A 26,156-nucleotide genomic window follows, 5' to 3' on the forward strand; every position below is an offset into this window, starting at 1 on the left:
GACAAAGGAGTGTGCCTCTGGGGGTGAAGCCAAACCACTGTGTTAGCAGCACCGAAGTGACCTCCCTGAGACACAAGCCTGACAGCATCTGTGGAGGTGCAGGGTTGCCCAGATGACAGGACCCCCCTTCAGCCTCACTGATGTGCTCCCAAGGAAAGCAGAGCAATATGTCTGGCACCAGCTTGACTGCAGGAGCTGCCAAAATGAGGCATTCAAGGCGCTATCCAATCATTTAAGGGACTCCACTATGGATTTGTATAGGGTTTACTCCTGAGTTTTTCATTATATATATATGTGGCTATGTGCTGAGACTAGGGCTTGCCGATCAGAAGGTCGGTGGTTCAAATCCCCGCGACGGGGTGAGCTCCCATTGCTCGGTCCCAGCTCCTGCCAACCTAGCAGTTCGAAATCACGTCAAAGTCAAGTAGATACTGCTCCGGCGGGAAGGTAAACGGCAATCAATCGGAAACAACAATATTGACCAGTAGTGGTTGTGTTTTGTTTTGTTTTAACTGCTTCAAATGCTTCAAAGAAACCCAAACTTTAGTTAAGGAAATAATTGCAGATTCTCCCTCAGAGCAAATCACGCATTCTGTTACAACTGAGAATCAGCAGACTCCCATAGGGAACATTGCTTTGCTCCAATAGCTTTTAATAGTGTGTGTGGGTGTGTGGGTGTGTGTACAAATTAAAGCCCCAACGGGACACAAAAATGGAGATACTGACAGCTAGGCTCATTCATGGTTCTTAACCCACAAACTCTCTTTTCCCAAAAGTGAGCCCAGCTAGCAGAGAAATGCCCGGCTTTGAACTTGCATGACAAGGCAGCAGGTGGAAGGACAATTCAGAAGCACTGGCTGCACCTCTACTGTGTACTTTTGATCAGATTAGGGAAGATCCCATCGTTCTCATTGCCCACTGCAGTTTGGCCCATAGAAACCCTCCCCCCCCCCCCGGATTATTTCATCCTTCCAAAATAGTAGTAGTAGTAGTAGTAATTATTTATTTATTTATTTATTTATTTATTTATTTATTTATTTATACATACCCTACCCATCTGGGTAGGGTACACTCTGGGTGTCTTCCAACAAAATATAAAAATACAATAGTCTGTTAAACATTAAAAGCTTCCCTAAACATATACAGTGGACGCTCGGGTTGTGAACGTGATCCATGCAGGAGGCATATTCACAACCCGCAGCATTCGCAACCCACAGCACCGCATCTGCGCACGCACGGGTCGCGATTCAGTACTTCTATGCATGCGCAAAGCACAATGTAGCCTTTCTGCGTATACGCGAGGGCCAAAATTAAATTCGCTTTAGTTCCAGAACACTTACACACACACACACACACACACACGACGAGAGCTGAGCTGAAGTTGCACTGTGCTTTGTTTATTCGAAGATTAGGGGAGGGGTGCTGGGTGAAGCAGAAGTAGAATATCATTTGTATGTGGAGGTGGGAGGCATTCTATATAATTTCAGAGGTCAGGCACTAACCTGGGCAAAGAACAAGAACCGTTTGCAAAGCACTTCCCAGTGTTAAAAAGATAGGAAGAACAGGGTCAAATGTATGTTGGAAATGTAAGGAAAAAGAAGGCACCTTTTATCACATGTGACGGAAATGTAAGGTAGTAAAAGAATTTTGGGAAATGATTTATACAGTGGTACCTCGGGTTACATACGCTTCAGGTTACATACACTTCTGGTTACAGACTCCGCTAACCCAGAAATAGTGCTTCAGGTTAAGAACTTTGCTTCAGGATGAGAACAGAAATCGGGCTCCAGAGGTGCAGCAGCAGCAGGAGGTCCCATTAGCTAAAGTGGTGCTTCAGATTAAGAACAGTTTCAGGTTAAGAACATACCTCCAGAATGAATTAAGTATTTAACCTGAGGTACCACTGTAATGAGTTGAAAATAATGTCTAAACTAACTTCTTTCTAAAACCACCAAAGCTTTTCTTTTAGGAATTCTAGGTGCCGAAATCCCAAGGGAGCAGGGAAGACAATCTATGTATGTGACCACAGCTTCGCTGACATTATTGGCCCAGAGATGGAAAGAAGATAAAGTCCCTACCAGAGGAGAATGGCAGATTAAGTTGATGGACTATGCCAAATTGGCAAAAATGACCGAAAGGATCAGAAATAGGAAGACCAGAATTTTAATAAGGAATGGATATTGGATATGTGATTGATCTGAAAACCAAACGAACAAATTAAAAGAAGAAGATAGGAAACTGCCTTCTCCCAAGTCAGGCAACCATTGGGTCCTTCTATGCCAGTATTGTCTACACTGGCTGGCAGGGTTTTAGGAAGGCCTCCCTGGATATGTCGGGGGTCGAATATGGGACCTTCTTTTTTTCCTTTTTTTTTTTTGTTTGGAGGAAAACCCTTTTTTTAAAAAAAAATTGAGTTGCATTTTTTTGACACCAGTGTCTTGTAACAATTTCTCTAACATGGCAAGAAAAAGACTACCATCTTTGTCTTTTTCTTGCTTTCTTGTTTTTATGCAAGTAGACAATTTTAGAAGTGGAAAGAAAATAATTTAAAATATCATTCTGAAGTAAAGGAATGTTATCAAATTGTGATGAATCAGCTTCCTGCACAACAGAAATTATGATTTCTTACAGTTACTTTCTGGTGTTTAAAAAATAACCTGCTTCAATTTCCTCTGTAAGAAATGTCTGGTGTATATCGGTCCCTTTTCTTTAAAAAAAAAAATCAAAGTAAAATGAATGAGTGATAACTGGGACAGGAACCGGGAATGAAAATATGCAGAAAGTAAAATACATATTTTTAAGGCATTCATTTCATAATAGTAATATTTATATTTTTATGTTTAGGTGTTGTTGTTGTTTAGTCGTTTAGTCGTGTCCGACTCTTCGTGACCCCATGGACCAGAGAACGCCAGGCACTCCTGTCCTCCACTGCCCCCCGCAGCTTGGTCAGACTCATGCTGGTAACCTCGAAAACACTATCCAACCATCTCGTCCTCTGTCGCCCCCTTCTCCTTGTGCCCTCCATCTTTCCCAACATCAGGGTCTTCTCCAGGGAGTCTTCTCTTCTCATGAGGTGGCCAAAGTATTGGAGCCTCAGCTTCAGGATCTGTCCTTCCAGTGAGCACTCAGGGCTGATTTCCTTCAGAATGGAGAGGTTTGATCTTCTTGCAGTCCATGGGACTCTCAAGAGTCTCCTCCAGCACCATAATTCAAAAGCATCAATTCTTCGGCGATCAGCCTTCTTTATGGTCCAGCTCTCACTTCCATACATCGCTACTGGACCCCTTCATGGATCACTGCCTTGCCGTGGCGAAGGGGCTTGAAGAACTCAGAGAAGCTATGAACTATGCCGAGCAGGGCACCCAAGATGTTTAGGTAGTGTTTTTTAAATAATATTTCTTTTCATACTTACGTCCCTCTCTGGACTATGGGACCTTCTGCCTGCAAGCCAGATGCTCAGCCGTGGAGATTCAGCCTTTCCCCATAACTGCTACATAGAACATTTTCTTAGCAATCCTATCCACAGTATATCCTCCCTTCCCGTAATATAGGTGTGGGTAGACTTGAAAGAATCATGGCTAGCCTAAGGCTCCCTAATGAATCATGGCATAAGTTATGGCTTTAAGCTAGAGGGCTTGTTGGCTCATAGCTCTGCTCTGTCGCTTACCCTCTTCAGATACTTCATCTCCTAGGCAAAGAGTCCCTGTTTCATCTCCTGTAAATTTTTAATCAAAGCATGTGGAAATCTATGAAAACAGTCCCCAATGCCACAATTATTAACACTTGGTACATCTGCCTGCAATGAGGTTTTTTCCTTTTAAAAAAAATTCCTGCAAAAACACAGCAGAATCATCATTGTGAGTTTCGTCTGTCACAGCATTAGGTATGTTACATCCAGACCAGAGCCCTTATTTTCTGGTAGGGCAAATCACCGGGTCACGCTGTTCACTCATGTTGGTTGTAGAAGAACAAGGGAGGAAATAAAGAGTTATCCCTCTGCTCAAAAGTGACTCTTCGGCAGAACACTGCAGTGTTATATAACACCCCAGCCAAATACTCATCAGCTGCCTTATTTTGCGACAAAACCTGTAGCATCCAGATATAATTATACCTGGGGATACTCAATCCCCAAGCGATTTCAGGTTTGATATCGTCTGCACATCCTTTTCTTGTCGTTGCAGAAAAGTAGTGTGATTAAAATTACAGAGATTGAGTATTTAGGTCAAGTCTGCAACATTTCAAATTCAGATTGTGGCTGCAGTTTGAGGGGGTTTTTTTCTCTCTCTTGTTCTCCCATCAGCTTCATGACAATGCTAATCAGAAATAAGTCACACGCTGACTAATGCGCTCCCCATTCCATGCAAAAGGAAGGTAAACGTTAAATATTGAGATTCAGAGCAGCACAAACAAAAACACTTTGCATGCTGATTGTATGGTGTGAAGTTAAGACTGTGCTGTCAAGCTTTCCCACACTAGTCAGTGCACCTGGCAACAAAATAATCTCTATGATGCTTACTAGCAATAATTAGGGACAAGGGTGGCGCTGTGGGCTAAACCACAGGGCCTTGGACTTGCCGATCAGAAGGTCGGCGGTTCGAATCCCTGCAGCGGGGTGAGCTCCTGTTGCATGGTCCCTGCTCCTGCCAACCTAGCAATTCGGAAGCACATCAAAAGTACAAGTAGATAAATAGGTACCACTCTGGTGGGAAGGCAGACAGTGTTTCTGTGCACTGCTCTGGTTCTCCAGAAGCGGCTTAGTCATGTTGGCCACATGACCTGGAAGCCTCGGCCAATAAAATGAGATGAGCGCCACAACCCCAGAGTCGGCCACGACTGGACCTAATGGTCAGGGGTCCCTAGCAATAATTACTCGATCCAGGGCTTAATTGTGGTTTAGTTTGAATTTCTGACTATTTTAGGGCCTGAGATTGAAATGAAATCAGGGCATATGTACAGCAACTGTAACCATATACTAAATGTATTCTTTCCCCTTAACCATGCCGGCTCTCAGATATGATCAAATGTGAAATACTTATCACCACATATTGTCAAAAGCTGCTTGAGGCCTGCAGGGCAGCACAGAGTCTGTTGAGCCAAACATAGCTCTTCTATACCAGTGAAAGCTTTGAAGCAATCCCAGATCACTACTAGCGATGGTGTCAGAGCTCACCCTCCCAGACCTTGAACCTGATGTTTCTTCAGTCAAGGAGCTGGTGAAGCAAGACCTGCCAGCAGATCTCCCTCCTGCCAATTACCCTGAGAAGCCACCAGACTTGGGTGGAATATATACACATATAAAATATGTTCTGAAAATGTTTTTTAAAAAAAAAAAAAAAGAGCGTTTTTAAAAATTCATTGAATTTTCCATAAGGCTCACCATCGCCATCTAGTGTCACATCGTAAGGTAAAGGGACCCTTGACCATTAGGGCCAGTTGTGACCGACTCTGGGTTTGCGGCGCTCATCTCGCTTTATTGGCCGAGGGAGCCGGCGTACAACTTCCGGGTCATGTGGCCAGCATGACTAAGCCGCTTCTGGCTAACCAGAGCAGCACAGGGAAACGCCGTTTACCTTCCCCCCAGAGTGGTACCTATTTATCTACTTGTACTGGCGTGCTTTCAAATTGCTAGGTTGGCAGGAGCAGGGATTGAGCCAAGGGAGCTTACCCCGTTGCGAGGATTCGAACCGCCGACCTTCTGATCAGTAAGTCCTAGGCTCTGTGGTTTAACCCACAGCACCACCCGCGTCCCTTAGTGTCACATCATACATTGCACTTAAAATATACAATGTTTGATTTGCAGCTGTATAGCTGAATCCTAGACAAACCTAGACAGCATCTTAAAAAGCAGAGAAAGATTGAGGGCACAAGGAGAATGGGACAACAGATGATGAGATGGTTGGATAGTGTTCTCGAAGCTACCGGCATGAGTTTGACCAAACTGCGGGAGGCAGTGGAAGACAGGAGTGCCTGGCATGCTCTGGTCCATGGGGTCACGAAGAGTCAGACATGGCTAAATGACTAAACAACAACAACCTGAGTCCTTGGCCTCTCCTGGTCTGGGACTGGGTGGGGGGGGGTCCCCACACAAACTGTCTGGGTTCTTGGCCAGCTTTCAGACACCCCTCGCCTCCTTCAGGGCCGCAGGAGCAGAGGAGATGATGAACCAGGCAGGAACTTTAGAACAACTGCCAAAATGCCCAGCTAGCTGCTTGTGGGACTATTCAGGAAAAAAGAGAAGCACCTGGTAACAGCTGCTCAGATAGGGTCTAATTGAGAGCCAGGAAAGGGTGGAGCCTCCAGCTGAAGCAACAGCTCTTATGCAAGCTCTAGGGCAGGGGTCAGCAAATGTTTTCAGCAAGGGGCCGGTCCACTGTCCCTCAGACCTTGTGGGGGGCCAGACTATATTTTGAAAAAAAAGAAAAAAGAATGGATTCCTATGCCCCACAAATAACCCAGGGGTGCATTTTAAATAAAAGCATACATTCTACTCTTGTAAAAACATCAGGAAAACTCCACAAATAACCCAGAGATGCATTTTAAATAAAAGGACACATTATACTCATGTAAAAACATGCTGATTTCCAGGCCGTCCGCAGGACAGATTTAGAAGGCAATTGGGTCGGATCCAGCCCCCGGGCCTTAGTTTGCCCACCCATGCTATAGAGCAACGTTTCTCAAGCTGTGGGTCCCCAGATGTTGTTGGACTACAACTCCCATCATTCCTAGCCAGCATGACCAGTGGTCAGGGATGATGGGAGTTGCAGTCCAACAATATCTAGGGACCCACAGCTTGAGAACTGCTGCTCTAGAGGAAGGACCTTGCCAGAACCTCACATCTCCTTCCCAAAGCCCATGCCTCTCTTACCCAGCTTGGGGGGGGGCACCTCACGGGCTGGGGGGGGGTCAAATTTTGGCTTTGCACAGGGCACTATATTACCAAGGTGTGCCCCTGGAGCTCATCTCCCTTTCCTTTCTGACAAGTACATTTCATAACAGACGCAATGCATTGCAACTGTAGAGGAATCTCCACTTTCTACACGTCAAGAACCCGACTTTCCAAAAACATCATAGGCAGGCCACCATCTCCATGAGCTCTGTGGGGAAAATAAATGCTAATTGCAGAGGGAAATTGGGTGATAAGGGCTCGAACCACAGTTCTTTAAGACTACAAATGGAACATGTTGCTAACAGAAAAGGTACCTAAGAGAAAAGGGAGAAATAAGCAAAACACCACAGAAATGGAGGCTCAGATACACTGCACTCCAGTGGCAGCAAAGTGACACACCTTTCCCACTGAACACATTGTGCACTGTCGAGATAACAAATATGACAACGAAACAAGTTTTGATTTGATCAGTGGGCTAGCAGTAAACATTATACCACAGCACAAGGCTTGGCTTTCTGATCTATAGGCAAGCAATACTGTTCTACACATAGCTTGGCTCCCACACCCTTATTCAATATTGATTTCAATTACTTTACTGCTTAATACTCTCTTTTTAGGATTGCCCCAGAGTACAGTTTGTGCCGCTATTCAGCAATAGGTAGAAATGAGCTCCAAGTCACGCTTGCCCGTGATCGCTGTGAGTTGAGCCATCCTAGCGAGATCTGCCTTTGGTTATAGTTCAGACCTGATTCCCAAAATGTACCATTTAAAATACAAAAATGAAACAAGACTTTGACATGGGGCGGGGGGGGGGGATAAATAAAATTAATGCTCCAGGGAAGCAGCAATTGTTTGCTAAGTATGACTGTATTTTCATCAGAAGCCACCAATATGGATGTACAAACCTGTGCATTTTAGGATAAAATGGGTAGAAATCTTTCATGGTAAAATTCATGCATAAATGCATATTTTGTATTTTAAAAGCATTAAATATAGCGTGAATTTTCATCTGTGTTTTTTGGGGGGGAGATGCGGGTAGCGCTGTGGTCTGAACCACTAAGCCTCTTGGGCTTGCCAATCAGAAGGTTGGCGATTCAAATCCCCATGACTGAGTGAGCACCTGTTGCTCTGTCCCAGCTCCTGCCAACCTAGCAGTTTGAAAGCACACCAGTACAAGCAGATAAATAGGTACCACTGCTACGGGAAGGTAAACGGTGTTTCCATGCGCTCTGGTTTCTGTTACGGTCTCCCATTGCACCAGAAGCGGTTTAATAATGCTGGCTACATGACGCAGAAAGCTGTCTGTGGACAAACGGAAGCTCTCTCAGGCTGAAAGCAAGATAAGCACCGCAACCCCATAGTCGCCTTTGACTGGACTTAAATGTCTAAGGGTCCTTTACCTTTTACCTTTGCAGATTGATGCACATAGGTTGTCAGTAGATTGACCAGTCCATGCTGGAACTAGACATATACCTCCCAAAATGCACATAGATTCATGTGAACTGAAAAGCGGAAAAGTCAACGTTGCAGATTGCATCTACTGAGCCAATGCATATTCAGCATAAAGGTAAAGGGAACCCTGACCATTAGGTCCAGTCGTGGCCGACTCTGGGGTTGCGGCACTCATCTCGCTTTATTGGCCATGGGAGCTGGCGTACAGCTTCCATGTCATGTGGCCAGCATGACTAAGCCGCTTCTGGCAAACCAGAGCAGTGCATGGAAACGCCGTTTACCTTCCCGCCGGAGCGATACCTATTTATCTACTTGCACTTTGACGTGCTTTCGAACTGCTAGGTTGGCAGGAGCAGGGACCGAGCAATGGGAGCTCACCCCGTCATGGGGATTCGAACCGCCAACCTTCTGATTGGCAAGTCCTAGGTTTAACCCACAGCGCCACCCGCATCCCAATACTGGGCATAGCTGTCCACTTTTCCCCTTTTTTAAGGGATATTCCCTTATTCTGAATAGGATTCCTCACAAGAAAATGGAAAAGTTGACAGCTATGGTATTGGGATGTTTTGCATGGATCATCTCCTGAATTGGTGAATTTCCAATGTGGAAGTCGACAGACACAATCCCAACACATGTGCACAAATGCAGGCTTTCATCTGCACACACATGCGGAATGTTGGCATAAGGCTCTTTCTTTGCCTATGGCTAGGAGGAATGGGAAAGCTGTTTATGAAAAAACTGACTTCAGCTTACTAAAAAGAGAATGACCTTCTGTGAGGCACAAAGAAGGACCACAGTTTAGTGGCAGAGCGTCTGTTTTGCGTGCGAAGATCTCTGGTTCAGTCCTCAGCATCTCCAGATAGGTTCTGAAGCCCTGAAAAACCACTGCCAGCCATTGTGTCGATAATGAATGGTCTGAACTTGGCACAAGGCAGACTCCTAGGTTCCGAAGGTCTTTCAAATTGATATTCACTTCTCAGCTATTTCCGGGGAAATTGTGTTTTCCATCCACACACACCACAACATCATAAAAAAGCAATTTTAAACACATTTGCACATTGTTAACTTTTGTGTACGCACTGCAATCATGTAACAATACAAAACAGAGCGTCCCTCAGCAGGAGACTGTATCCGAGCTGTCCTAGTTCAAAGAGTGTGTATTAAAAAACAGGGTTTTTTTCCATTTTACACTTACGGTAAGTACGAGTGGAGGGTTATTTGGGCAAAAGCATTTCTATGCAATCAAATTGTCACTCCTTTCCTATTGGAGGGAGTTTATGCTGAGTCACTTTAAACATCTCAAAGCACTGAAAAATAAGAAAATGACAAGAAGGGCTCTTGCCTTCTTGTCAATTTGACAAGAAGGCAATCTTTAGCTTAATAATCCAAACTTCCTTGGCTATTTGTATATCCTGGTTATTCCCCTATGGATGTTTCATACACATTCAAGATCAGCCTGCTAACTATTGTTTCTACAACTATTTGAATTATGTTCCAATTCATTTAGCAGAAGACAGATTCTGAATTCACACACACACACAAATGTCACTCTTACTGGTCCTCCTAACATGCTACTCACAAGGAAAACTGAAGGATGGAATTCAACGTAGTCCTAAATGGAGTAAGTGCCTAAGAATAAGATCTATTTGCATAACAGAACTTTCCCTCCTCTGTTGTGGGGTTTCCCTCAACCATCCTGAGAAGATTTAGGGGGTGTGGAATGGGGGAAGATGCCCCATTGTGCAAGCAGACCTTGTGCCATGCATGAAACAACTTTAAGTGGATGATTGCTATATTTTTAACACAGAGAGCGCCAGGGGCTTAGGCTGGAATAGCTCAGTGGGTAGAACACGGGACTCTTAATCTTAAGGTCCTGAGTTCAAGCCCCATGTTGGGCAAAAGATTGTGCCCCCTTCCAACTCTGCAATTGTTCAAATTATGCAATTCGAAGGAGAGAACTAATCTGTGAGGACGTATGCAGACGAAGCTGCAGGCGTCAGAATTTATGCAATAAAAATCAACTCGGGATCTTGAATGACCTAACATAACTGCAGAAATTTTGCTTTAGAATTCTACTAATCTAAGCATCATGTTCTTCACAGGGATATGCTTCATGAACGTCCATTGCCCTGGACTCCTTCAGGATGCAGAGTGGGATATCAATTCAATAAATAAGCAAATAAATATAGAATAATTTTGGAGCACAATAGGCAGAAACAAAATGAAATCTACTGTGTGTTTAGCTGTTGACCTCTAGTTAAACTGTGACAATCTGTTAGCTCCAACAGATTGCTAGCACCCAAAAGATTGCTAAATTTGACTATCTTTTGCCTTGACTCAGGGATAGCACAATCCTATACAGGGCCACTACAAAATGAGTTCTACTGAATTCAGTGAAACTTTTCCACAGGTAAGGATGCATACATGATTGATGCCCTAACCCACGCCAGTTTTAAAACCCAGTTTTAAAAACAGCTTGAGGGCTCTGTGGAAGCAGCTAATGAGAGGGAAACTCTCCTTAGGGAAGAGAATCCACTCCAAATCCTCCTTCTGCTGGGGTGCGAGTGGTTATGGCAGGGGTGTCCCATCACCAGCCCTCCACCAGCTGCCAGCAGCTGCCTGCTGAACAGGTGAGCCAAAGTGCCACAGGGGGAATCCTTAATGGCAGCAGAAAGCTCAGAAACATGGGACTTTGAGGGTGGGGCGAGGATGAGCTGGACCCATGGCCATCACATGCCAGCACCACTGTGCAAGATCCAGACAAATACAGGGATCTGCCTGTTCTGTGCTAGCAGTAGTGTACAGCAAGTAGCAATGGGTGAACCTGTCAATTTTGCTTTATTTCAGTTACTCGTCCTTTCAGTCTTAAATTCGGTCCTCCGCATTCCCACCTTAGTTGGAAATTGGTTTTTGTCTTGTTTTGTTTAAAAAAAAAGTTCCCGTGAATATTCACCAGCATTTTACTGCAAATTCCCCCTAATATAAACATCTGTATGCAACTTTGGCCTAATACACACATTTTGACAACTTCCCCTACTATTCATCTTTGTTTGTAATTTTCATGAGTGTATGCATTTTTTCTAATGCACAGCTTCAGCAGCGGACTTTGGTAAACCTTTGTCATATGGTGCCCTGTGCAAGGCCAAATTTGGCACCCCCAAATGGATCTTCTCAAGTGTGGATCTTCTAAATTTTGCACTCACACTGCCCTAAATCCAGTGCTGCACCTCGCCCCAGTTTCTGTGGTTTTGGACACACAACCTGACTGGAGAACTGCATTGCAAAATTCGTTCGAAGTCCTAATTTCAAAGGATTGACTTTGTTTCAGTTTTTGCATTGTTTCCGAATGTGAAAGCCTGGTAGGTTCACCTCCCAATGCAATCTGCCTCTCCTGGTATGTCCCACAGAGGAACTTACGGTCTTCAAACAGAAACATCTTGGAGGTCCCAGGCCACAGAGAGGTTAGGCTGGCCTCAACCAGAGCCAGGGCTTTTTCGGCTGTGGCTCCGATCTGGTGGAACGCTCTGTCACAAGAGACTAGGGCCCTGTGGGACTTGACATCTTTCCGCAGGGCCTGAAAGACAGAGCTGTTCCACCAGGCCTTTGGCCAGGGCACAGCCTGACTTCCTCCTTTGGCAATCGTCACAGAACTCTAGCCCAGTGGTTGCCATTAATCCGATTTGAATTAATTTTAGAATGAAATGATTTTAGAATGTTTTATCATTTTACTGTTGTTAGCCGCTCTGAGCCCGGCTTTGGCTGGGGAGGGCGGGGTATAAATAAAATTTATTATTATTATTATTTCTACCCCAGCCCTAGAGACATTAGATGGACTCTGGGCCCACTGGTCCATCAAGTTCCATTGGGCATGGGGAGGTCTTTGGAACTGTAGCTTTTTAGTTATGTTACATTTTCAGGCAGAGCAGCTGGGTCCTTGTGGGTTTCCTGGAAAAGAAATTTGGAGAAAAGGCACAGGAGGAGGCACTCCAGTAATGGACAAGCCCAGGAAGAAAATGAACAATTGATCTTGTAGCATACAGGATCAAATGGCCTGGAGCAAGAGAAAACCACTCTTGTTAAGAATCCTCTACGGAAGCTGGTGGTTCTTTGTGTATTTTGTTGTATTTTCATTTTCTCTAACTCCTCACAGGAATAGAAATGCCAGGTGATATTTAGCTCTTCTCCTCCAATAATGGCTTTTGGTTATTGTAAAAGGAATAGAATTATCTTCTCCTGTCTAGTCCAATATTAAAGCTGTATAAATCAGTGCTATGCAGGCTATGCATTGTGCCTCTCTGCTGAAGAAGTGCAGTAGTGTAACTTTCTAGCCTTCATTTATTCCCTGTTTCAGCTTAGGCACTGATTATTCATTTCTTTTTCTTTTTCTTCCCATGGAAGTACCATGTGTAAATTATGAATCCAGTTCCATCATGGCCCTACGGACCTTTTCTCTGTACGCATCATTTATTTTATGCTTTCTTCTTCTCCACGTAATTGTGTTGGAAGAAATGCTAGAGAAAAAAATTCTAAGTCTCAAACTCACAGAGATCCGACAAAGTCACTATTCCAGCTATTATATCCCTGACCTCCTCAGAGATATTTCAGTCTGTCTCTGAAGAGGGGTAGAAAAAACAACCTGGTACAATTTTATATTTATTTTTCAATCTTAAAACTGCATATGTTCTTGGGAAAGGATGCAGGCTTTATTAAAACATACCCTGTTGCTATCAAGCATACCTGCATTTAAGCCAATTTATCTGTGGCTTTCCTTTTTCTGGAATTAATGAATTTAATTGACTGCCAGGGGCTTAGGCTGGTAGAGCAGTTGGTTAGAGGAGATTAAAAATCTCCTGGTTGTGGATCCAAGCTCCCTGTTGGGCAAAAGATTCTGCCATTGCAGGGGGCTGATTAGATTATCCTTGTGGTCCCTTCAAACTCTACAATTTTATGATTGTTCAAATTATACAATTCAAAGGAGCTAACTAATCTGTGCGAATATATGCAGACCAATCTGCAGACATCAGAACCTATCTAATAAAGATCAGCTCTAGATCTTGAATGACCTAACATAAATAACCATATGTGAGAATATTTTGTTTTACTAGTGGCTCTCCTTTTTCTGGAATTAATTAATTTAATTGTGCTCCAATCAAATCTTTAAACAGATGACCAAGTGATAATGAAATAGTAAATTGTTACGGAAGAAAAACGGGTATGTGAAAATAGAATCAGTGACTCCTGTTTGGGAGATTCTTTAAGGGACAAATGCTATGCTGAGCTACCCTTCACAATTCACTCTCAATTCTTTTACACATGTTCATTCCCAGGGAGAGAGAGAAGTGAGTCTTCAGATCTACAGTGGTACCTCGGGTTAAGAATTTAATTCATTCTGGAGGTCTATTCTTAACCTGAAACTGTTCTTAACCCAAGGTACCACTTTAGCTAATGGGGCCTCCCGCTGCCACCGCAAGATTTCTGTTCTCATCCTGAAGCAAAGTTCTTAACCTGAGTTACTATTTCTGGGTTAGCGGAGTCTGTAACCTGAAGCATCTGTAACCTGAAGCGTCTGTAACCCGAGGTATCACTGTACTCTATGGAATCTATTTTAGTATAAACCCAGTTCTCTTGACAATAGTGACCGCTCCCCACATAAAACGGGGGGCGGCCTTTGCGTGGACGCGCGCAGCCCCTGGATCTGGAGCGGCTCCATCAACACAGGCTTGGCTTCACCTTCCCTCAGGTGGGAGACCTGGAGGTCTCCGCCTACCTCAGTCAGTTGTCCAATCCCGCCTGGGGGAAGTGTTGCCAAGGAGACCAGGCCAGGTAGGAGAGGGACTACCTGCCCACACAATCTTACCTGGGAATCCTCACTTGGCTCCAGAGTTTCTCCCACCCTACCCACCCTCAGTTAAGTCTTATTTACAGGTTAACTTTTCTTCGCAGGTATGCGGACACTACTACATCAAGGTCGCTGTTAAAGGGGCGGAAAGGAATTCCCCTGCATTGGCAGGTTTTGCCTTTCCCATAGCAAAATGTCACAACTTTGGCGGTATCAGGCCTTGGGCGGAATCCTTTAGTTTATCTTCCTCTTTGCAGCAGCGATACCAGGGGTCCCCGTTAAAGGGGTTTCTGAAGGGAGGCTTTGACCGTACACCAAGAGGTTGTCATTGCTCTCCCCTGCGGCGGGGTAACGGGGGCGACCATCTCTGTTTGAACATATGTTCTCCAGAGCCGGCCCACCACCCCCCCACACACACACACACTGGATAACCCTGATGTTCCCTAGGTCCCCGGCTGGGGACTGGGGAGGGATAACGCCCAATGCCTGAGCCAAGGTCTACCCACATCTGAAATATAATAAAGTTGTGGCCAATTTAATCCCATAGCATGTTGTCTTGAGTCATTATTCCACATGATGGGAGGGGCAGCCCGGGATCTGGGGGACTCTGCCTGTCCACGCAATGATCTTCCACACCCATGAGCATTCTGCCACGAATCACATTTTGAATCCATGAGGTGGACTCATGGAACAATTCATACACAGGAAAGTGTTTAATTGGAGTAGCAATTGGCTTACCGATGACCCTCTGAACTATCCTATTAATGATTTCAAATCCATTAATGACCATTCTGTCTATGAGTGACCCATTCTGACAATGGACATACCAGGAAGTATCATCTTGTTATTGCGTAGCATTAGGCAGCTTGAACCTTTGTAGAAATAATTACTTAAGACTGTCAAGATGACCACAATTAAAGAGCAGCTTTCTTAGACCAAGACAATCTGAGCCAATGTGGTGCAGTGGTTGCAGTGTTAGGCTGGAGAGATGCAAGTTCAATACCCCACTCAGCCATGAAGCTCATTGGATGATGCCTGGCCATCTCTCAACAGAACCATCCTCGCAAGCTTCTCGTGAGGTTAAAATGGAGGAAAAGATCACCGTGAAAGTTGCCTTGAGCTCCTTGGAGGGAAAGGAAGGATATCAATGTCATAAACGAAAGAGGATATTTACATAGATGAAGTTGTTGTGGATCATGGAGCAGATTTCCTGACTAATTATTTTTTAGTTTGTTATTTATACTTTTCAAATTTACACATTTCATTAGTTTTACAATCAATTTGACATTCCAAAATTTTACTTCCTTCCCCCTTTCTGCGGTTTTTTAAATTTATTTTTTAATGTCTTCTGCATATCCAACTTCATTTAATTTGCTCGTTTAATTATCTAATCTAAATATGTACTTTTATAAACTGCAGGTTATTACACTAATCCTGCTAATGTTCTTATCTGTTTACAATTTATCTGTAAATATTCATTAAAACATTTCCATTCTTTTATAAAAAGATCGCTATCTTGATTTCTTATTCTTCTGGTAAGTTTCACCATTTCTGCATATTGCATAAGTTTTTGTATCCATTCTTCCTCTACTGGGACTTCTGCTTCTTTCCACTTTTGGGCAAGGAACATTCTTGTTGCTGCAGTAGCATACATAAATAAATTTCTATACAATTTAGGTAGTTCTGTCCCTATAATTCATGAATTTGACATGTAGGGTGATATTCCACGTGGAAGTGATGCCAGATTTTTCATGTAAAGCTGCCTTATATTGATGGGCCAATTGCCTAACTCTAACCCATCCATTCAAATTGGCAGTGGCTTGTCAAGGCTTTGGACAGTCTTTCACTGCCTTATAGCACATGTCAAACATTTGATTTCAAATTGTAGCTATAAGATGGAAAACCATTAAGAGACAACTTACCCTGGGGTCTTTTTCTAAGCGAAGCTGGTGCTGAAGGCTGCGCCGCCTTCGACCCTTGGACATCCCGTTGTGGAAAAAATGGTACCCATCCTCTACAAAGGGTAGCTGGGGAAGATTTTGAACAGTTAAGTATTAGATAACATGCTCGTACTGACCATCATGATAATCTACAATACAATCTCTATAAACAATGGGTTGAATGGGGCTGAGCAACCTTAGACCTGTAGGATCTGTTCTTGAGATGCTCCTCACACTTCCCCATAGGCCATGACCCTCGATGACCCTGCTTTGAACCCTCCTTGGGTGTATTTGCCTGGCTGGAACATTGACCTTGAATTCTGATCATGCCTCTTGCCCAGTTGTCTGGGTGGAGGAGAATAAAGGGGAATTTATGAGTACAGTGGTACCTTGGTTCTTGAATGTAATCCATTCTGGGAGTTCATTTGACTCTCAAAACTGTTCAAAAACCAAGGAACAACTTCCGATTGGCTGCAGGAGGTTCCTGCACTTAAGCAGAAGCTGCGTCAGACGTTCGGCTTCTGAAAAACATTTGCAAACCAGAACATAGCTGCCAACTTTCAGATTTGAAAATAAGGTATCAGCAGCCTCGAAAATAAGGGATCAGCAGCCTCACCTGTCCCAGGGACAGTCTACGGGATATCTAACAATCCGGGATAGCAGTGGGAAGCAGCGGGAAACAGCGCTGGAATAAGGGAATTTCCCACAAAAAAACGGAAGGTTGACAGCTATGAACCAGAACACTTACTTCTGGGTTTGCAGCATTCAGGAGCCAATTTGCTTGGCAACTTAGCTATTCGAGAGCCAAGGTACCACTGTATGTGCAGAAGCTAGCCTAATGCACAAAGGCAAAGCTAAAATTTGTTGTTCTACCACTTTTGTCTCTGGCCCCACCCACAAATGGCATGCGGTTGCACAGCACCAGATTTAGGATGGTATTGGAGCTTCCCACACACAGGGCACTGTGCCAAGGGGGTAGAAAATTGAGATGACCCATAATTGAGAAGATCCATTTGAGGGCACCAATTTTTTGCCTTGCACAGGGTGCTATATTACAAAAGTCTGCCCCTGGGTTGTTTAGGGGCTGCCCCAAAGGGAATAAAGCTTTTTGGTTGAGAAGCATTCTCTACCTCCGTAGCAGAGCATTCAATCCCTCAAAGAGTCCTGCATATTATAACCCAGAGGGGGAAGCAATAAAACTAATATCATTAAGACCAAATTGAGTCTTCGGCCAAGAATATCACACTTGTGCATGTGTAGCTGTGGCAACATAAACAGCAGCCTGCTTCTACATCTCCACAGCAAATTATGGTTATGGATATAGTACCATCCATGTACATTTTGCTTCACAAATGCAGAAGAAAATGTTACGCCCCTGCCTTGAGGAGCTTACAATCTAAAATTAAAAATTAAAGAAAGCTCATAAAAGTCTAAATCAGTTAGAATTTTGCTTTTATACGAATGCCTAGTTCCTGACTCTGCTAGAAATATGGCGACATATACTGTATTTTCCCATGTATAAGGGTAGGTTTTCTTCCTAAAAAATAATGTCAAAAATTAGGGGGCCACCTACCCCCATTTTCTTAAATCTGAGTCTCCAAAAATAGGGGGCGTCTTATACATGGGGGTGTCTTATAGACGGAAAAATACAGTAAATCTTGCATGGCATGGGCTGTTTTGATTTTCCACCAAAGGAAATGAAATCCTCCTCTATCCCGCTCTGTTTGTCATAAAAAAAAAAAATTAGTACATGGATCCCACAGGACACCTTGAATGTTACAGATCATTGGGAGCCAGGTCTGCCCAGCACTGAACATAAATCTGAAAACTTTTTCGTTCCGCTCACAAAACACAGCTAGATGCCTGTGAAAACTGGACATTCAGCGTGGCTCTCAACAATTTCCTCAGATGGAAAGAAGTGTTGACAAGGCTTTTACCTTTTCATAATGAGAGACTGGGAAAATGCCTCACCACCCCATTGCAATTTTTAAAGCCCAAGTTGGGACTGATGGAGGTGATAAGGTCATGCATTCTCCCTGCTTCTGTGCAAGACTAGCATGCAGGAATGAGAACATTCGTTTGACCGAGGAAAAAGTCCACACAAAAGGTGGCTGTTGCTTAGATGCGCTGTCCAATTTTCGCGCGAAAGATGTGGAATTAAATCTGCTGTTCCGTGTGCCCCCTTCAGAGCTTGGAGTTCCTCTATAGTCACATGGCAAAATACGCCAGCTATATCTATTGTTAGGGGAATTACAGGAAATTATTATAGAGGATCTAGGAAATCCACTCAGAGTAGTTGGATTACCATCTCTCCCACCCACTCGCTGCCCACAATTAAATATGATGCAATGACAGTCTGTGTTTGTGGAAAGGAATGACAAAAAATAAATAGTTTGAGATAATAATAATAATATTTTTTTAAATAATTTTATTATTTGTACCCTCCCCATCTGGCTGGGTTCCCCAGCCACTCTGGGCAACTTACAACACGTAAAAAATGGCAAAACATTAGACATAAAAATATTCCCGATACAGGGTTGCCTTCAGCTGGGAAGAGGCACAGACAGAGTTGAGTTTTGAGTTATGTGAACTCAAAAAAAAAGGCATCTAGGAATGCAGAATCTCTCAATCTCTCTGTCTCTCCGAGGTGAGGAAGCAATTAAGCTGTGTGCTTCCACCTATGCTCAGTGTCCATATTTGTAAACAAAGTCAGATGTCATAAGCATCCAGTCAAATGTCATAAGAAATGCAATAAATCTTTACTATCTTCTTCTTAGTGAACAGGACCAGCTCAATATATTTTACAGCCTGAGGCATTGGGCAAGATGCCATTCTCCCCATTGTATGTACAGAAAATAGCCAGCCTGGCAGCTGAAAGTTACTTCAACGCTGATGATCTGACAGCTGGGTACTGCCTTTGGGTTTTTATGATTATGTAATTATTATTATTATTATTATTATTATTATTATTATTATTATTATTTATTTATTTATACCCCGCCCATCTGGCTGTGTTTCCTCAGCCACTATGGGCAGCTCCCAACAGATTTAAAAGCACAATTTACAACACAACGCCCTGGGAGGGCATTCCACAGGGCAGGCACCACTACCAAGAATCCAGGGGATACCCCAACTGTGGTCTGAAGACTACCAGCCATCCATGTGCTTCATACAAGTGGTCCACAGTGTGTCTACACTAAATATTAATACTGACCGTTAATTATATTTTCATTCCTTCTTTTACTTCTTATATTGTATTTTTGTTTTGTTTTGTTTTAATTTAATCATTTTTTCGATACAAACAACAACCGCAAAAGACGTCTACAACAAAAACCATAGTAACAATAATATTTTTGTTTTAATTCTATGGGATTCAAATTGTGATACAATCAGATACAGCGTAAGAAACAAAAGAAGCAACCAAAAACCAAACAGCACATCACAACTGCTGCTACAGGCAGTAAAATCATTAAGCGGTCTGCCAAGACCCTCAGTGACTTTTAAGTGGTCCATGACAGTGGAGATTGGCACTAAACAATGTAACTGGGGAAATAGTAGCCTATTAGTACCCCCACCCCCACCCCACAAACAAAGAAACTAGCTATCTGTAAAAAGAGAGGTTCTTTTGCTCTATGACAGCCTTCCCCAACCTTGTGACCTCCAGATGTTTTGGGCTTCGGTTCCCATCAGTCCCAGAAAGCCTGGACTAATCTTCAGGGATGATAGGAAGAAGAAGAAGAGAAGAAGGGTTTGGAATTTGATATCCCGCTTTATCACTACCCTAGGGAGTCTCAAGGCAGCTAACATGCTCCTTTCCCTTCCTCCCCCACACCAAACACTCTGTGAGGTGAGTGGGGCTGAGAGACTTCAGAGAAGTGTGACTAGCCCATGGTCACCCAGCAGCTGCATGTGGAGGAGCAGAGACGCGAACCCAGTTCCCCAGATTACGAGACTACCGCTCTTAACCACTACAACACACTGGCTCCCAAAACATGGCATCAGGTTTAGGAATGCTGCTCTGCATTTACAGGATCTATCTTTCTCAACTTGTACTAGGAAAAACAGTTGCACGAACCCACTCTAAGCCAGTTTCTCTTGGCTTTTCAGCTATTTAGATGGCTGCTGAAAAAATACCCTGTCTACCGAGGGACCCTGCAATTCAGCCAGACTGTTAAGACTGAGATAAATGGCATATATATTCCTCCTCACTGAGACTGTTCTTATGGAACATTTTCAATTGCACTGCACGTCTCCATGCTATTTCTTGCTCAGAATAATTCATAACCGTCTGGTTAGCGACTCATCTGCATTTTCAACCCCATTTTTATCGGTGTTATCGTGCTACCCTCTTTCAAATTACAACAATAAAAAAGGACTGTGACCTATTTGGCTAGTTCCTAACAGAACACTTCTGATCTTTTCCGCACAATGAGAAAAGTGGAAGACAGGGTGTAACATGATTGCCTGTGATTGTACAAAACGATTAACCTTGAACGATGCATTGTCACACCTTTCTGGCATGTCTGAAAAGCCACAGAAGCCATTTTAGTTAGCATTTCTGTCTATTTCACTGACCTTCTAATTTATTTTGAAAACAGAAATCCTCCTCTTTAAAGGTCTTGTTCTTCTAGGTATAATCCTAAAATAAATGCTATTGCAACTTACAAATTCCTCTTTGGCCTTATGTAATGTTAGACAGGAGTGCCTGGCGTGCTCTGGTCCATGGGGTCACGAAGAGTCAGACACGACTAAATGACTAAACAACAACAACAACAACATTTCTAAAGACAAGTTTCAGTTAGTAATTCACACATGCTTGATTTCAATAAACCTGTTGAATAATCAAAAAATAGCAACTTGCAATACTCAGAAAGGGATAGGCAACGGTACTAATGAGTTAATTGGTACTAATTAGTCATTTCTGTATTAGTACTCTATACAAAGGCCCGTATAGTTAAAGCTGTGGTTTTCCCAGTAGTGATGTATGGAAGTGAGAGCGGGACCATAAAGAAGGCTGATCGCCGAAGAATTGATGCTTTTGAATTATGGTGCTGGAGGAGACTCTTGAGAGTCCCATGGACTGCAAGAAGATCAAACCTATCCATTCTGAAGGAAATCAGCCCTGAGTGCTCACTGGAAGGACAGATCCTGAAGCTGAGGCTCCAATACTTTGGCCACCTCATGAGAAGAGAAGACTTCCTGGAAAAGACCCTGATGTTGGGAAAGATGGAGGGCACAAGGAGAAGGGGATGACAGAGGACGAGATGATTGGACAGTGTTCTCGAAGCTACCAGCATGAGTTAGACCAAATTGTGGGAGGCAGTGGAAGACAGGAATGCCTGGCGTGCTCTGGTCCATGGGGTCACAAAGAGTCGGACACGACTAAACAACTAAACAACAACAACATATTTGTATATTTTCTTAAAAATAAATGGCCTTACAGCAGGTGTGGGGGAACTTTAGGCCTCCAGATGTGACTAAACTACAATTCACATCATCCCTGGCCATTGTCCATGCTTGATGGGGCTGATGGGAGTTGTAGTTCAGCAACATCTGGAAGGCCAAAGGTCCCACAAGAGCTAAGGCCCAATACAATGAGAAATCCTTAAAAATAACACGACACAGAAGTCTTGATTCAGCTTTATCACACATTACATCTTTGGCCACTTCAACAGTCATGGCATCCTGGGAACTGCAGTTTGCCAAGGGTGCTGGGAACTGTAACTTTGCAGCAAACTATAGCTCCCAGGATTCCTTAGAGAAAGCCGTGTTTGTTAAATTGGTATAATGCATGGTGTGAATGGGACTTTTTTGCAGCTGCCAGGAAGGCATTCGTATAGCCTCTGTCTGACTGTCAGCTTCTCAGTGGGTGATGGAAGCAGAGAAAACAAAACTCAGCACCCTCTGCTAAACAGCTGATCAGCTTACGCGGCTTCAAAAGGCCTATTGCCAACAGACAAAAGTGTGGATTTTTAAAATTATTATTAACCGTAATCACTAAGTTTCAGAGACAAAATGTCACTCAATGTCAGTGTCAGTGTCAATCATTTCGGTAGCAGCAGCAGGAAAGGCTATTGCCTGCACCACAGCTGACTGAAAGTATTTGCCTGACCACTCTGGGTGATGGGAAGCTGGATTCAATGGATCTTTTGTCTGATCCAACAGATTTGGTCTGATCCAAATCTTCGTAGACTTTTATTTGTACCATTGTCGGTTTCTTGACTGGTGGCAACCCTGGCAGCTAAATTGTTGGAGAGATGCATGCCCAGCCTTCATTTCTCATGCACCTCCCTCAGCTTCTGCATGCTTAAACCTCCTTGCCTGATTGCTGTAAGGATATTTTGTTCTTCTTTGAACTAAACACAAATAATTTATAGGTTGAAAAGCTTCCTTTGGTGCCTCAAACCAGAAGACTGAAGATTCATACACATTGTCTGAGAGTGACTCCCCCAGTTTCAGCTGCATTGATTACTCTTTCCTAAGGATGGCAACAATTAAGCTCTAATTGAAATCCACACTTTTTATGATCAGTGGTTAATGGCTTAATTAATCCTGCCAATCAAACGAATAGCATTTGCTTCATATGTTAGGTTTTAAGGGCTAACTGCCAGGCTATTTATCCCTCAGAACATCGGGAAGCAAGTTAAAGCTCACGCTGAACAAAGCTTTGTAGGTTCTGTTATTCGCCCACGAAAGAAAGGTCACAGCATCTAAAGCACGTCAAGGATTTTGCAGAAGAAGAGAAATATTTTTAGGCACGAACAACGTGGACTTGAAAATGCTTTACATTTCATCATCCTTGTGTACCGCAGATGTTTTTCATGGATGGAACAAGTTGCTCACCCCTGTGAAGAAAGATTTGTGCCTGGCACTCGGCTAGCACTATGAAAAATGTTAGGCAGTGGTGGCAGCAAGAACAGATGGCTGCTGGTGCTTTGCAAAAGTCATACATTCTGATATTATCAACATCATCCATTATACAAGCAAAAATTGGTAATGGCAGAGGAAGAATAACATATTTAGGGTTATTAGGTATGTTGTTTTGGGGGACATTTAACAAAGCCAGGCTGTTGTAAGGTAAAGGTACCATTAGGTCTAATCGTGGACGACCCTGGGGTTGCGGCGCTCATCTCGCTTTACTGGCCAAGGGAGCCAGAGTTTGTCCGCAGACAGCTTCCGGGTCATGTGGCCAGCATGACTAAGCCGCTTCTGGTGAACCAGAGCAGCGCACGGAAACGCCGTTTGCCTTCCCGCTGGAGTGGTACCTATTTATCTACTTGCACTTTGACATGCTTTTGACCTGCTAGGTGGGCAGGAGCTGGAACCAAACAACGGGAGCTCACCCCATCACAGGGATTCGAACCGCCGACCTTCTGATGGGCAAGCCCTAGGCTCTCTAGTTTAGACCACAGTGCTTACCTAGTCACATTTCTCCAGAAGAGCAACCGTTGCAGTGAGAGACAGGACAGTGTTTTGGTTAGAGTGTTGGACCAGCACTAGAGAGACCCAGGTTCAAATTCCCATTCAGACCTGACATTCACTCGACCTTGGGCACCTCACTGCATCTTAGCCTAAACTCACAGGATTTTTATAAGCATAACAGCTTAGGGAGGGGGGGAGAACAAAAGGATCTTGTATGCCACCCTGAGTTCCTCCCAGAAATGGTCCTGAATTTTCTAGAGATATATGGAATACTGCAGTCTGGGTGAAAATCAATGAAAATGTCTGGGAAAATCCAGATGCCCATGTCGGTAGTGTCGTTTTTGCCAATTTCCCATAAAAATAGCTCCAAAATGGCAATTTTGCGCCAAACTAGAAACTTCACACCCCCCCCCCAAAAAAAAAAAAAAGAACTCAGCAACTTTGCCAACTTTCTGCCTGGATTTTCACTGATGGAAATATGGCAACCCTGGCTACTGTACAAAGATAACAGCCACCACCATTGCTCCAGCCACAACGTCATCTGGTCCAACCAAGTTTTCGCCTCTCATTCACATTGTGACCCTGCAGCCCCCTGAAATGTGCACACAAAGGAATATGACCCTCGAGCTGCAAAACATTCCCTAGCCCGTTTTAGAGATTTGTGTGACGCATGCCTGAGAGCGAAAGTAACCAGCCATAAGAAGAGGAAAGATGTGTGAGCATATGAAGGAGCCATTTTTAGCACCAGCAGCATATGGTTACTGAGAAAAACGAAATGCCACCCGTCACATTCCCTCTGCTGAGTGGCTCCCTACCAACAGTGCTGCTGCACAAGGAACATGCTTAATTATTTAGATAACTAAAGTAAATATAATTCCAGCAGCAGATGACATCCTCACTGTTCCCCCAAATGAGACTGATATTTTTTATTGGTCTTATGCATCCTCCTTCCAAAGCACCCAGCAGTGAGATAAGAAAGGCTCTGGATGACTTCACGCATGATGTTTCTCACTCAGTGATGAGCTGATGGCTTCTGCATATAGGAAAAAAAAACATCATACAGCACAAATGCCGCATGGCATACACACTTTTCCAGCCTGATCCTCAATAGAAGTAGCTTGTGTCAACTCCAGGTTTTGGAGGAAACCCACCCATTTTCCCCAGCTACTCCTTGCCTTCCTTGTCACTGCTCCCACTTCTGAGGCAGATAGCCAACCAGCTGTCAGGGACCATGATGAGGAAGCCTGCACTGAGGAAGAATGGTGGAAGCCACCCCCTCCTGATCCTGTTCCTGAATGGACAGTATAGATTTGGAACAGTGGTTTGCAGAGGGGCATAGTTCAGAAGGCAGAAGCTGGGAAATACTGGATGGGGAACAGCTAGGAGCAGAAACACTGGAATACCTCAGGGGGGATCATATCCTCACCAGGAGCTTTGCCATTTTTTAATGTTTTAATTAGCTGTAGGCACTCTGATTCCGTAACAGGATCCCAACTAGCTAGATGATCATTCTTCAATGGGAGGGACGGACTCGAATTAGCAGTATTTGAAGGTGTGTATAGCTGGGAAAAGTGTTGAAGCCACACATCAGATGAAATACTGTTGTTTACAATTTTTCCTTTGGATGAGACTCCCTGTGCTATTATTGCCCAAAACAACACATGTAAAATTCCAGCAAATTGGAAACTAAGTGTGGTAGCCCCTATCTACAAGAAGGGAGATATTCAAGATCCAGCAAACTACCGCCCTGTAAGCCTTCTGGACATTGCATACAAACTTTATACCCGGTACTTATTAAACAAGTTGGTAGACTGGGCGGACCACACTAACCTGTTCAACCAGGAACAGGCAGGATTTAGAAAGGGCCACAATACGATAGGTCACTGTATGGTACTACAGACCCTGGTAGCTAAATATTCAAAAGCGTATAAGAGCAGACTCTTTGTGGCCTTCGTAGACTTGACATCTGCCTTTGACTCAATCTGTAGAGATAGACTATGGAAAAAATTATATGAAACGGACATTGATAGACGACTTTTAAAAATTCTCAGAGAGTTACACATAGATACTACAGTTAAAATCAGAACTGGGCCATCGGGAACCCTTACGGACCCACTGCCATTGGGGAAAGGGGTCAAACAGGGATGCCTGCTAGCCCCATTTCTTTTTAACTTTTATATAAACGACATTGTCCAGTACATGGCAAAGTACAAGTCATCGGCTCCAGCCCTCGAAGGTAAACGTCTGAATATATTGTTATATGCCGATGACATGGCTTTAATGGCACTCACCCGAAGAGGCTTACGCAGCATGTTGGAGGGGATCGCAGCCTACTGTTCCCATAACTCACTAAAGATAAACTATGACAAAACAAAAATTGTGGTGTTCACTAGAGCTCGCCACACTTTTAGATGGTCTTTAGACGAACATGTGATTGAACAGTGCCCTTTTTTAAAATATCTGGGTGTTACTTTCCAGGCTACATCTAGTTGGCTAGCCCACTTTAAGGCTGTAACCATCCTAACACGAAGAACAATTGGTGTCCTGCTTAGTTTCTTCCATACCCGGGGAGGACAATTGGTGATCCTGGCATTAAGAGCTTTTGTTGGGAAAGCTA

General features: G+C 43.7%; 1 protein-coding gene across 1 annotated transcript in view; it reads right to left on the minus strand.

Moving 5' to 3' along the window:
- Nucleotides 1–26,156, minus strand: part of PCSK2 (proprotein convertase subtilisin/kexin type 2) — a 130,987-nt gene that overhangs the window by 82,663 nt on the left and 22,168 nt on the right. Inside the window, exon 2 of the mRNA XM_079969865.1 lies at nt 16,100–16,204. Within this exon, the coding sequence (XP_079825991.1) occupies nt 16,100–16,204 (105 nt within the window). The remainder of the gene's footprint in view (nt 1–16,099; nt 16,205–26,156) is intronic.

This window comes from Podarcis cretensis (genome assembly GCF_951804945.1).
Source record: "Podarcis cretensis genome assembly, chromosome: 3".
NCBI classification, from domain to species: domain Eukaryota; kingdom Metazoa; phylum Chordata; class Lepidosauria; order Squamata; family Lacertidae; genus Podarcis; species Podarcis cretensis.